General features: G+C 45.2%; 1 protein-coding gene across 3 annotated transcripts in view; it reads left to right on the top strand.

Annotated features, from left to right (window-relative positions):
* Positions 1 to 13,046, top strand: part of EPHB2 (EPH receptor B2) — a 309,543-nt gene that overhangs the window by 227,893 nt on the left and 68,604 nt on the right. For all 3 annotated transcript variants that reach the window (XM_056795607.1, XM_056795606.1, XM_056795605.1), the window contains exons 4-5: positions 4,061 to 4,216; positions 10,215 to 10,550. In XM_056795607.1, coding sequence (XP_056651585.1) covers positions 4,061 to 4,216; positions 10,215 to 10,550 — 492 coding nt within the window. The remainder of the gene's footprint in view (positions 1 to 4,060; positions 4,217 to 10,214; positions 10,551 to 13,046) is intronic.

Raw genomic sequence — 13,046 nt, 5'->3', positions numbered from 1 at the left:
CAGCTGTATGACCCTGGGCAAGTCACTTGACCCCCATAGCTTAGCCCTTCCTGCTCTTCTGCCTTGGAACCAATACACAGTATTGATTCCAAGACAGAAGGTGAGGGTTTATTTTTTTTTAAAGGGGAAAAAAACCCTTACCTTCCATCTTACAATCAATACTAAGTTTGGGACCCAAGGCAGAAGAGCAGTAAAGGCTAAGCTATGACTTGCCCAGGATCACCCAGCTAGGAAGTATCTAAGGCCAGATTTTAACCTCAGTCAGAGGCTTGCTCTCAGTGCATGGAATCACCTAGTGGACCCCCTCTCCATTTTTTCTAAACCCTTATTTTCTATCTTCATAACACTGATAGGACAGAGGTCAAGGGCTATGCAAAGGGAATTAAGTGACTTACCCAGTCACATAGCTAGGAAGTGTTTGAGGCCAGATTTGAACTCAAGTTTTCCTGACTCCAGGCCTGGATCTCTATCTTTTACAGATGATGAAACTGAGGCTAAAAAAATGGAGTGGCTTTCCCTTGGTCACATAGTTAAAAAGTACTGGGTCTTCCCGGTTCCAAATCTGGAACTCTCGCCACTACAATACAAAGAGATCTAGAAAATTAAAGTAGAAAGAGTCCTCCATTAGCATACAGAACAGTAGAACACAGAATGTAAAACTGTAAATAATTTTACAATATAACATGTCAGTTAGAAAGAGGAGACGTAGAACCCAGAATGTCAGAGATGGGAAGACCCTTAGAACAGAGAATGTCAGAGCTGGGAGAGACCTTAGAACAGAGAATGTCAGAGCTGGGAGAGACCTTAGAACAGAGAATGTCAGAGCTGGGAGAGACCTTAGAACAGAGAATGTCCGAGCTGGGAGAGAGCTTAGAACAGAGAATGTCAGAGCTGGGAGAGACCTTAGAACAGAGAATGTCAGAGCTGGGAGGGACCTTAGAACAGAGAATGTCAGAGCTGGGTGAGAGCTTAGAACAGAGGATGTCAGAGCTGGGAGAGAGCTTAGAACCCAGAATGTCAGAGCTGGGAGGATCCATAGAACCCAGAATGTCAAAGCTAGGAGAGACCTTAGAACCCAGAATATCTGAGCTAGGAGAGACTTTAGAACCCAGAATGTCAGAGCTGGGAGGACCCTTAGAACAGAGAATGTCAGAGCTGGGAGAGAGCTTAGAACAGAGAATGTCAGAGCTGGGAGAGAGCTTAGAACAGAGAATGTCAGAGCTGGGAGAGAGCTTAGAACAGAGAATGTCAGAGCTGGGAGAGAGCTTAGAATGGAGAATGTCAGAGCTGAGAGAGACCTTAGAACAGAGACTGTCAGAGCTGGGAGAGGCCTTAGAACAGAGACTGTCAGAGCTGGGAGAGATCTTTAAACAGAAAACTTGAGAGCTGGTAGGGACCTCAGAACATGAACTGTTTGATTTGAAAGGACCTTGGAACATGGAATTTAAAACATACAATGCTCAGAGCCGAAGGAAGTCTTCAAAGAGAATACAAAAGCGTAGCCCCCTTCATCACCACATCCGCATTCCATTCTCTTTTCTCCCTTCTTGAGCATCCCCCCCCTCCCAGCTCTATACACACATCCCTCCAGTTTCTAACAGCCCACTGGTTTCTTTGTTCCTCTTGCCCACTGTCCAAACCTGTTTTCAGCTCTTTCTTTGCAGCCAAAGAGAGATGCTTGATGGAAGCTTCACGTGTGCCCCTCTCCAAGGAGCTTGGTGCTTCCACCGATTCATTGACCATTCAGCCAACATGTTTTAAGTACCTACTGCATGCAGAGTCCTTTGCTGAGCTGGGGTTTGTCTGATGGGGGAACAGCAATGAAGAGAGACAATGATGACACCCAGAATTACACATAGCACCGTGCGGGGCGCATCACAAGCACTCTATAAATGTTAGCTGTTACTAGAATTATTACATTTGAGTTGCAAAGTGCTAATGGGAGTTCTAAGGTCAGTGATTGTGCCTGCTGAGTGCAATCAGGGGAGGCTCCTTAAAGGAGGGACGGACGCCTTAAGGCACAGAAGTAAAGCTGTCCCAGCATTCCGAGGCGTCAGGATTGGGTGGGAGGCTGAGTCCTGGAAGCAGCAGAGGGGCATGTCAGAGCCTTTCCCCGGTGTCCTGTTCGTCTCTATTACAAAGTCCAGGCCACCCTGCCTGGCGCACTTCCCGGTGGTGTGTCAGAAGAGTCAGAGTGTAGCAGACACAAGAAATATCGCAGGCCTGGGAGTCTGGAGCCCCGGTCTCTAGACCTAGTGCGGCGACTAACGGGTTCTGTGACCCGAGGTCGGTCATTTCCCCTGCCTGGGGCTGCTGGGCGTCTCGAGCTTCTGTCAAATGGGATAATTGGACGAGGTCACGTCTGAGGTCTCTTCCCGCTCTAACTTTCTACATTCTCAATAATACCCAAATGAACTCAGTCATCCTTACTAGACAGATGAAGAAACTGAGGTCTGGAGAAAGGAAGTGACTGGTTCAAGGAATCACAGTGAGTTAGTGGCAGATGCCTGATTCCAGACCTCAGTGCCTTTGGCCGGTCCAGGAAGAGGGAACTGCTGCTCCCCCCCCCCCCCGTCACCCCACCAAGTCTCAGCGAGCCCAGGATGCTCTGAGGTAGACGTGCCAAAAGCAAGGAAAGGGCAACAGTGGGGTGCACTAGAAAGAACATGTCGTGTGAGTCAGAAGGCTTGGATTCAAGTGGTGACTTTGCTAGTCACTCTTCATGCCAGTCAATTCCCCTTCTGGGCATCGTTTCTCACCTGTGCCAGCGAGGGGCTTGGTACTGAGACAGTGAGCTCTTAGGTCCATTCCAGCTTCCGATGCACCAAGGTAGACTCAGAGTCAGGAAGACCTACATTCAAATTCTGTCTCACCAAGTAGGTCTGAGCCTCAGTTTCCCCTCCATAAAATGAGGATCATAAAAGAAAGCAAAGCATCCATGTCAGCGCTGGTAGGAGAATCAGATGAAATCATGTCTGCAAAGTGCTTTGCAAACCCTACAACACTGTATAAATGTTAGCTATTTTTACTGTTGTCATCATTGTTATCTTCTGGATTTCAAGGGAGAGGCAGAATGGGGGACCAGCAGAGCTTTCTCCAAAACAAATCTGTTCCTTCTGCCTGGGAAATTGGGAATAGAAAGAAGCCTGCCGGCTGAAGAGAGAGGCAGCGGGTGGAGTTTGGAAAAGGCAAGGAGTCCCCTCTGCGCACCCGGGGCTCCTGTTTATTTATTGAGATGGCTAGAACATGTGTCACACACGCCTCGGAGTGCTTTGGGGGGCTGTGGGGGAAAGGGGGGGAAGGGTGGAGATGGCATGTCTCCTGCAGCTCAGATACTACCCTCTACTGTCCATAGCTGGAGTTGCGGACAGCCTAGCCTTGCCAGATCAAAGGGGGCATCATCCATCCATCCATCTTTGGTGCTGGAGAGCTTCCCAGAAGCCCTTGGGAAACTGGTCCCTTAGTGCCAAGCCAGGGCTGCTGGAGTTGCTCTGGAAAGGAGGAGAGGAAGGGAGGGGAGCAGCATTCCCCAACGTCCCCCATCCGTATTTGGAAGAGAATTCCTCCAAAGCTCATCTCTTCCAAGACTTGACTGGCTTTTTCTGGAGACTCCCAGAAGGCTGAGGCTGGAGCATGTCAAAGAGGCTGAGAAAAATAGAAAAGGTCAGAGATTTAAGGGGAGGGTGGCAAGAGTCAGACTGATGGATTTGGAGGACTTGAGTTCAAATCCTGTCTCTGATACTTAATAGCAATGTGGCATCGGGTAAGTCACAACATCTCTGAGCCTCAGTTTCCGCATCTGCAAAAATGAGAATCTTAGTATTTTTGAGTAGTTTCTGTTCGTAAGGAACATACATGCTAATGTGATTCCCAGCTCTGCCTCATGGGACCATGGGTAAGTTACCCACCCTTCTCTGAGCCTCAGTTTCTCCCTCTGTGAAATGGAAATAATAATTTTTGTTTTTTCAGCCAAACTTTTTTGACTTTTCTCCTGCCACCCACTCCTGCTTTATTCATTCCTTTCCCTTTGGGTTGACTTTTCATTTGTTTTCTCCTCTAGGCTGCCCATCTGGAACCTTCAAGGCCAACCAGGGCGATGAAGGATGTACTCACTGCCCCATCAACAGCCGGACAACTTCAGAAGGAGCTACTAACTGTGTCTGCCGCAATGGGTACTACCGAGCTGACCTAGACCCGCTGGAGATGCCGTGTACCAGTATGTTGGGGGGGACATTTGGAGGACACCTTCCTAGCTGAGCTCACCTGGGGGGGGAAACCATCTCCTTGTGAAGCAGAGGCTGCCTGCCTGAGACCTATCACGCACAGACCACCCTTAAATAGTCTGGAGCTCAAATTAGGTGGTTTTTTGTGCTGTGTTTTTTTTTAAGAAGTAGAAGCGAGAATACTTGATAGCAGAGAGATGACCCTTTTCTTTGAGACATAAAAGTGATTTCTGACTAGAAGAAGACCCTCACTGGGGGCTCGTGCATGTGAACACATCATGGAGCCCCAATCAAAGCCGATCTGAGTTCCAAAGGATTTCAGAACAGAGAATATGAGAGATCAGGGAACAGTTTAGTCCAGTTTGACCAGAATACACAGTGTGAAGGGAAATCATGTGAATGTCTAGAAAGCTAGACTGGAGTCCTGGAGGGTCTGCAGTTCCGGGCTCTGGAGTTGGGGTTTTACCCAGCAAGCAACCCAGAACCACTGAAGTTCTTCAAGCTCGGGAAGTAAGGATCTGTGTCGTCAGGTCCCTCCCGTCTCTGACATTCTTCAGCTTATTTGGGGTTGTGGATTGCTGCCTCCCTCTACAAATGAAGAACACAGTTTATAACTTTCTAATTGCTCTGCAGCCTAATTGAGCTTATCTGTGCATCTGAGTGGGATAATTCATCCAGCTTTGTAAGGCAAGCAGCCCAAGGTTAGCCCCCTCCCCCGTGGTCTCAGCCAGATCCAGGATTGTTTCAACATCTTCAGTTTATAGTGAAACTTACTAACTGTCGGGCACCATATTCCCAGGGTCAGAAGAGAACCTAGAAGGGCAGCTGAGTGGCTCAGTGACTTCAGCCAGTCTTGGAGACAGGAAGTCCTGGGTTCAAATCTGGCCTCAGACACTTCCTAGCTGAGTGAACCTGGGCAAGTCATTTAACCCTTATTGCTCTTTTGCCCTGGAAGCCATACACAATATTGATTCTAAGAAAGAAGGTAAAGAGGTTTTTTCTTTTTTAAGGAAAAGAATATAAGCTGAGTCTTTGTCATCAGGCTCATCTCTGCTGGAATCCCTGGCAATTAGATGGCACAATAGAGCATCAGACCTGAAGTCAGGAAAACCTAGGTTCATTTATAGCCTCAGACATTTCCTAGCTGTGTGACCCTAGGCAAGTCACTTCCTCTCTGTCTGCCTTATTTTCCTCAACTGTAATATAGAGATAATAGCAGCATTTAGCTCACAAGATTGTTGAGAGGATCAAATGAGATGCCAGTCGTACAGCACTTAACTTAATGCCTGGCACATAGTAGGCACATAATAAATATTTATTCCCTTCCCTTCATAGGAACAGCCTTTCAGTTTCAAACCTTCTTAGAGAACTAGATATGGGATGTGGCTATAATTTCTTTCTGACCACTAGAGATCAAGATGTGATCCATGGCCAGACCCGGTCCAGAAGTGAGAATCCATTTTGGAAGTTCAGTATTGTCTCAGTGTCTATTCTGAGAAGGAAGAATAGCAAGAGCTGGGCAATTGATGTTAAGTGACTTGCCCAAGGTCACACAGCTAGGAAGTATCTGAGGCCAGATTTGAACCCCTGTCCTCCCAATTCAAAGCCTAGTATTCTATCCACTGTGCTACCTACTATCCCCAACCTTCTTTTAAAACCCAGCTGGTTCTTAAAAGGATCACATAGCAAGCCCTTTGGGGGAATTATTTTATCTGGTTACTTTCTGGTGAAAAAAAGAGGAGCTTTTTTTGAATGTAAGTATTCATTCAAACATTTATTCAGCCAAGCAATGAATCAACAAGGATTTATTAAATGTTTAAGATGTGCCAAGCACTGTGCTAAGTACTGAAGATACAGAGAATGGCAAAAATAGATCCTACTTTGGAGGGATTAACAGTCTAGGGAGGAGACTACATAGAAATAAATAGGTGTATCCTTGGTACTCAGATTAGATAGAAGATAACTAAAGTGCCCACCATTTCCAGGGCCCTTTGCTAGGTCTAGTGCAGAGCTCAATACGACCTATGTCTTCCCATCTTGTGCCATTATTATGGAGACCTTATTATGGACATCTCTCCCTGGAGGATATGCCCAGTGCCTTTGTTGCTTTCCTCTATCTCCCTTCCACTCTCATCTTGGTGTAATCAGCCATAACATAACATAAGGTCATTTTGGTCCTCTTTGAGTATGAAAGACAACCACCAGCATCACCACCACCATAGCTCCTTTAGTCTCCTAGGAGTACCCACTTAGCAGTCTCCATGATTGTTACCATCTGAGCAGCCTCCATCCTCTCCTGGTCATCCGTGTCCCCAGTAACATCCTTTCTACCACTTGATTACAAACCACTGTTGGGGAAAATGTTCCAGTCTGCATCCACCCACCAAGTGTCTCCATCGTGCTTCAGAATGTTGGCCCTTTCAATTCAAGCATAAGGGCTGCTGAAGCTGGCGGGAAAGTGGACTCTCCATGTTCATATCCATTGATGGAGGAGAGGAGAGCTAGAGGTGGCCTAGGTTTGGGGAAAGCAGGTTATTCCAAAGGGCTCTGAGAAGAATCCATGGCTTCAATTTCCACAGAAAGAGACAGAGAGAGAGAGAGAGACAGACAGACACACAGAGAGAGAGAGGGAGAGGGAGAGGGACAGAGAGACAGAGAGACAGAGAGAGAGAGAGAGAGAGAGAGAGAGAGAGAGAGAGAGAGAGAGAGAGAGAGGGAGGGAGGGAGGGAGAAGAGAGAGAAAAGGAGTGATGGGGGGGGAGAGAGAGACAGAGAGAGAGAGAGAGAGAGAGAGAGAGAGAGAGAGAGAGAGAGAGAGAGAGAGAGAGAGAGAGAGAGAGAGAGAGAGAGAGGAGGGAGGGAGAGAAGGAGGGAGAAAGAGACCAACTTCTCTTTAGAGGCATCACAAGGTACTTAATGGCCAACTTAGGCTTTTCAATGACATGTAGAGAATATGGAAGCAAGGATGAACACGAAAGCCTGGCATGTTCCCCTAAGGATAATATCAAGAGAGCCAACACTTAGAATGAATGGGCTGAGGCTGAGAGGGAAGGTTAGGGCCAACAAAAACGTTTGGTTCTTTTTTAGACATATTAAGGAAAAGAAGAAGCTCAGAGAAAGGAGAGGCCCACTGGGAAGATGAAAACAGATGACAGAGGGAAGGCGGAACTCCTCAGGTCTTAATCATGCTCCTATTTCCTCTGCCAAGGATAATCCTTGGACTGGAAAGATCAGAGCAAGAATGGCTGATGAGGTTTGAGCCCACAGTGAAGTAAGGAGATAGTAAGACAGCAATCAGCTACCTTTGATAATTTCAGATAGCCACACCTGGCCAAGCTGCATTCCAAGGTGCTGAAGAAACTGAGCTATTATGAAATGCCATTGATCTTTGGAACAATATGGAAAAATAAAAGAGGTGCCGTGGGGATTGAAAAGGGCTGATGTTTTCCTGATTTTCTGAAAATGGGACAAAAATGGACTTTGAAAATGAAATTTGAGTTCATTTTCAAAATTCTAGGGCATCAGAGGGATGTAGCGATGGATGGATGGATGGATGGATGGATGGATGGATGGATGGATGGATGGATGGATGGACAAAGGGGTCATCTAGACAAGGAAGAGCCAGCAGGACTTCCTTCAGCCAGGCCATGCCAAAGGAATGCCAATTCCTTTGGTAACATATGGTCTGCCTAGCTGTTAAAAAGCATTCAGCACATGCTTCTCATGATAGGGGACATAGTAAAGAGATATAGGCTATACAGTGAGCTGCTTATGACTCTTCAGAGATCTTCATATTGCAAGATCTGTCACATGGTAGCATCTCCAGAAGGGTATTTGTATTAAAGAGATGGACTTTTGCCATAAAAAACAGCTTGAACCCATTGAGAGAACAGCACAGTTTTCCAAATTTAATTTAGAAAGACGCCTTCCCTCCATTTATTTTTGGAGATAGCTTATTACCCATGTGCAGAGCTTGACCAAAATAGAGGTCTTAATGAATTTATAAAGAGTCTCTGTCAAACTCCAGGTCAAAATCTAGACAATCTGTGTTTTTCATCCACTCGGCTTTTCCAGTATGGATGACCAGACTGATTTCCTCTTGAGTGACCATAGATCTCACATAAAAAAAACCACAATCTCTAAAGATCGGGGACAGAGTAACATACTGTCATCCACAGCAGGAACATCCAAAGAACCTGGGGTCAAGAGGAAATATCTTGTCTACTTGGCAATTTCCCGTGACATATGCATAGAATCATGTTTATACAAAGAAGAACAGAGAGTAGTTTCTAGACTGACAAAATACCTAGAGCACTAGCCCCAGATTAGGAAGATCCAAGGTCAAATCCTTCTTCAGGCATTTACTAACTATATGACCTTGGACAAATTAACTTCTGCCTGCCTCCGTTTTCTCACCTGTAAAATGGGGACAATAGTAGCACCCACCTCCAAGGGGTTGTAGTGAGGACCAAATGAGATAGTGTATAATGTGTATAAATGGTTTTACAGACTTTAAAGTGCTATAGGAATCCAAGTTATTGTTATTAATGAGGAGTTGGGATGCTTAGAGAAAGTTTGAGGATCTTAGAGCTGGGCCTTGAAGGATGAATAAGATATCAATTGGGAGAAAAGGAAGAAGGAAGAGAGGAGGATATTCCAGGTATGAACCAAAAATTTGACAAGGGAAGCAAGAAATCAAGATGGGGAGAAAGGAGACACCAAGAGAGAGAAGACTGCCTAAAGTCTTTCTTGGTATTAAATAGGCCCTTGGGAGCTAACAGAGCAGGTAACAACTACCCTCGATAGTCTTTAATTCAACATTTATTAAATGCCCACAGTATACAAGACATGGCAGTAGTTACTGGATATGCAAGGAAAAGATTAGAGCAATTCTTGCCCTTGAGGAACTGACATTCTTCAAAGCAAGGGGGATAGAGAAGTATACGCCAATGTAAATAGGACTTATATACAAAGTGATTCACGAGGGAGACAGTACATACAGTTAGTCAATAAGCATTTATTACCTACTCTATAGACCTCAAGTAGGACGTGGCACCCAGGCCATGCTTTAAATGAAACTAGGGATGCTAAGAGGTGGAAGTGAGGAGGGGGTACATTTCAAGGATGAAAAAATACTTGATCTAAAGGTAGGAGATGGAATGTCACACACAAGAAATAATTTGTTAGCAGGGGGCTTGGGCTTGAATGGAAAGTGTAAGAAGAGGAGTCACAGGAAGCAAGACTAGAAAAATACTAGAAGGGTAGGGAGGTGGCACAGTGTAGTTGGGAGGACCTAGGTTCAAATTTGACCTCAGAAACTTCCTAGCTGTGTGACCTTGGGCAAATCACTTAACCCCAGTTGCCTGGCTTTTGCTGCTCTTTGATCTTAGAATTAATACTAAGATAGAAGGTGAAGGGAAGGAAGAGAGGGAGGGAGGGAGGAAGAAGGAAAGAAGAGAAGGAGGAAGGAAGGAAAAGAGGGAGGGAGGGAGGAAGGAAGGAAGAAAGAAAGGAAGGAAAAAAGGGAGAGAAGAAGGACAAAGGAAGGAAGGAAATAAAGGAGGGAGGAAGGAAGGAAGGAAGGAAGGAAGGAAGGAAGGAAGGAAGGAAGGAAGGAAGGAAGGAAGAAAGGAAGAAAGGAAGGAAGAGAGGAAGGGAAGGAGGGAGGGAGGAAGGAAAGAAGGAAGAGAGGAAGGAAGGATGGATAGATGGATGCATGCATGCATGCATGGATGAATGGATGGATATACATGATGGGAACCTAGAGGAAAAGTGGACTGATCATAAAGAACTTTAAATGGCAGATCTAAGGATTTGGAAGCAATAGGGAGGTATGGTAGGTTTTTGAGCAGAGAAGCAATATGGTCAGATCCATTTTGGAAGGTGTATGAAATTCTTTGTTCACATGGAATAAATGTAGTGCCCTGGGGTGAGACTGTCTTCTTGTGGATCAGGCCCCAGCCACTAACTGGCTTATTTGTTTATCCCTAGCCATCCCATCTGCACCTCAGGCTGTGATCTCCAGCATCAATGAGACCTCCCTCATGCTAGAGTGGACGCCACCCCGGGACTCAGGTGGCCGAGAGGATCTGGTTTACAACATCATCTGCAAAAGCTGTGGCTCGGGTCGGGGCGCCTGCACCCGCTGTGGGGACAATGTGCAGTTTGCCCCCCGACAACTGGGTCTAACGGAGCCCAGGATCTACATCAGCGACCTGCTGGCCCACACCCAGTACACCTTTGAGATCCAGGCAGTGAATGGAGTCACTGACCAGAGTCCCTTCTCACCCCAGTTTGCTTCCGTCAATATCACCACCAATCAGGCAGGTAAGAAATTAAAACCCAGGTATGAGATGGGGCCGTCATCACTCATGACCAACCAACCTGTTCAGAAGAGTCAACCACTTGGTTACTTTCTCAACTAGGTGTCAGGATTCCTGGGCCCAGATCTAGGACCTGCCACTTATTTACTAGGTCATAATAGACAAGCCACTAAGCCTCAGTTTCCTCATCTGTAAAACAAGGACAGTAATACTTGGTCTTCCTACCTCTCAGGGCTGCCATTTTGTAAGCCTTAAACTCTCTATATAAATGAGAAGTTGCATGATACATATTGTGATTATTTATTGTGTTTTATTTAAGCTTTGTTTTTATATCATCAAATGAGCACCTACTGTATGTCAGGCCATGAGCTAGGCCTGATGTAAGAAGTGGTGTCTAAGCCACAGATTTCTTAAATAAAACGAAGGCTGCCAAAGTAAGGAGGGTGTACATGAAGAACTATGACTGTAAAGGTCTGGAGGTGCGAAATGGAATGTCATAGATGAGAAATTGCCAGATAGCAAGCCACTTGAAATTAAATGGAAAATATATCAAGTCACTTCATATGTATATTCAACATTATATTTCCTGCCTTGATCTCAAGAGGTGCAAGAGGGGTGAGAAGGAAAGAATTTAGAACCCAACATTTAACAACATGAACATTACAAATTTTTCAGCTACTTGGGAAATAATGAAATGAATAAAAATATATTTTTAAAAAGCATATGAAGGGAAGTAAATGTAATGGGAAACACTACACACACACACACACACACACACACACACACACACACACACACACACACACACATACACATACACACAGAATTGTTTCCTTTAGTAGAAAAAAAATTAAAGCAGAACCAACCAGACACCTTGTATATAACCTTCCACACATGCAGTCTCTCACCCTTCTAGCCAAAAGGAGACTTCTTTGGGGCCAAGTTTGGGCATTACAATAACTCAGCATTTGTCTTTATTTTCAGTATTATTTCCCTGTATATCACTGTAGTCATTGTGAATATTGTTTTTCTGGTACTTTGCTTACCTCACCACTGCCTCCGTTCAGATGAATCTTCTCAAGTTTCTCCAAATTACTCATATCGTCATTTCTTAGAGCATATTCATATTCTATTATTATGTTTATGTTTACACATGTATATGCACACACACCCCACCCCAGCCAATGAATGCCCACTTGATTTCCATTATTTTTTCTACCACATAAAAAGTATTGTTATGAATACAAGGGGAAGAAGCATTTTGGAAAAAGCAAGATCCTCCATCAGAGATTTTTTTTTAAACCTTTACCTTTTGTCTTAGAATCAATACTGTGTACTGGTTCCAAGGCAGAAGAGTGGTCGGGGCTAGGCAATGGAGGTTAAGTGACTTGCCCAGGGTCACCCATCTGGGAAGTGTCTGAGGCCAGATTTGAACCTAGGATATCCTGTCTCTAGGCCTGCCTCTCAAAACACTGAACTACTCAGCTGCCCCCCACATTAGGGATTTTGATGGCATTCCTCACTGTAAAGTAGGGAAAGTTCAGTCCTTTTAGTCTTGTCTGACTCTTTGGGACCCCATTTGGGATTTTCTTGGCAGAGATCCTGGAGTGGTTTGCCATTTCCTTCTCTAACTCATTTCATAGAGGAGAAAACTGAGGCAAACAGAGTTAAGTGACTTGCCTGGGGTCACACAGCTAAGATAACTGGAGTAGTTTGCCATGACATGTCCTTCTCTAGCTCATTTGACAGATGAGGAAACTGAGGCAAACAGAATTCACTGACTTGCTTAGGGTCACACAATTAGAAGCCACATTTGAACTTGGAAAGAAGAGTTTTCCTGACTCCTGGCCTGGTACTCTATCCACTATGCCACCTAGGCACCTCCGAAGACAGGGAGTAGCAGGTATTGTTGCTCAGTCCTTTTCAATAGCTTGGGACACAACTGGCTCCAAATTTCACAGCCAATAATCATCAGAGCCGAGACCCCAATAGAGACTTTCTGACTCCCAACCCAGGGTTTTTTTGCACCAACGATAATTCATTACATTTCTACAACATTCCACACATTTTCTGGGACTTGGATTGGTTGGGATTTGAAGCCAGAAGAAACTTTCTGAGTCAGATGGCCCAATCCCCTCATTCTATTAATGAAGAAGTCAGCCCAGGTCACCCAGAGAGTAAGTAGAAGAGCAGGATTTGAACTCCTGTGTCTGGCTCCATTTCAAGTTCCCTTTCTACCCTGCCACTATTCCAGATCATGTTGTCTTTCTGGTCCCAGCCACGTTGCGAGGAGCCGTTTCTTGATCCCTATTTCCAAGAGGAGAAAAATGAGGGAATGTCATACGCAAGCTAAGGAGATCACATACTAAAGCATCTTCGAAGGCTCAACAAGGCCAGCACAATGCACAGGCATAGTCAGGGACAGCCTACATGGAGTAACTTGAAGGACACCTGGGAGGATGCTATGTGTTCCATAGCATAGGATTATATTATCCAAGGG

This window comes from Monodelphis domestica, chromosome 4 (assembly GCF_027887165.1).
Source record: "Monodelphis domestica isolate mMonDom1 chromosome 4, mMonDom1.pri, whole genome shotgun sequence".
Classification (NCBI taxonomy): Eukaryota; Metazoa; Chordata; class Mammalia; order Didelphimorphia; family Didelphidae; genus Monodelphis; species Monodelphis domestica.
This window is presented reverse-complemented; position numbering and strand designations above follow the sequence as displayed.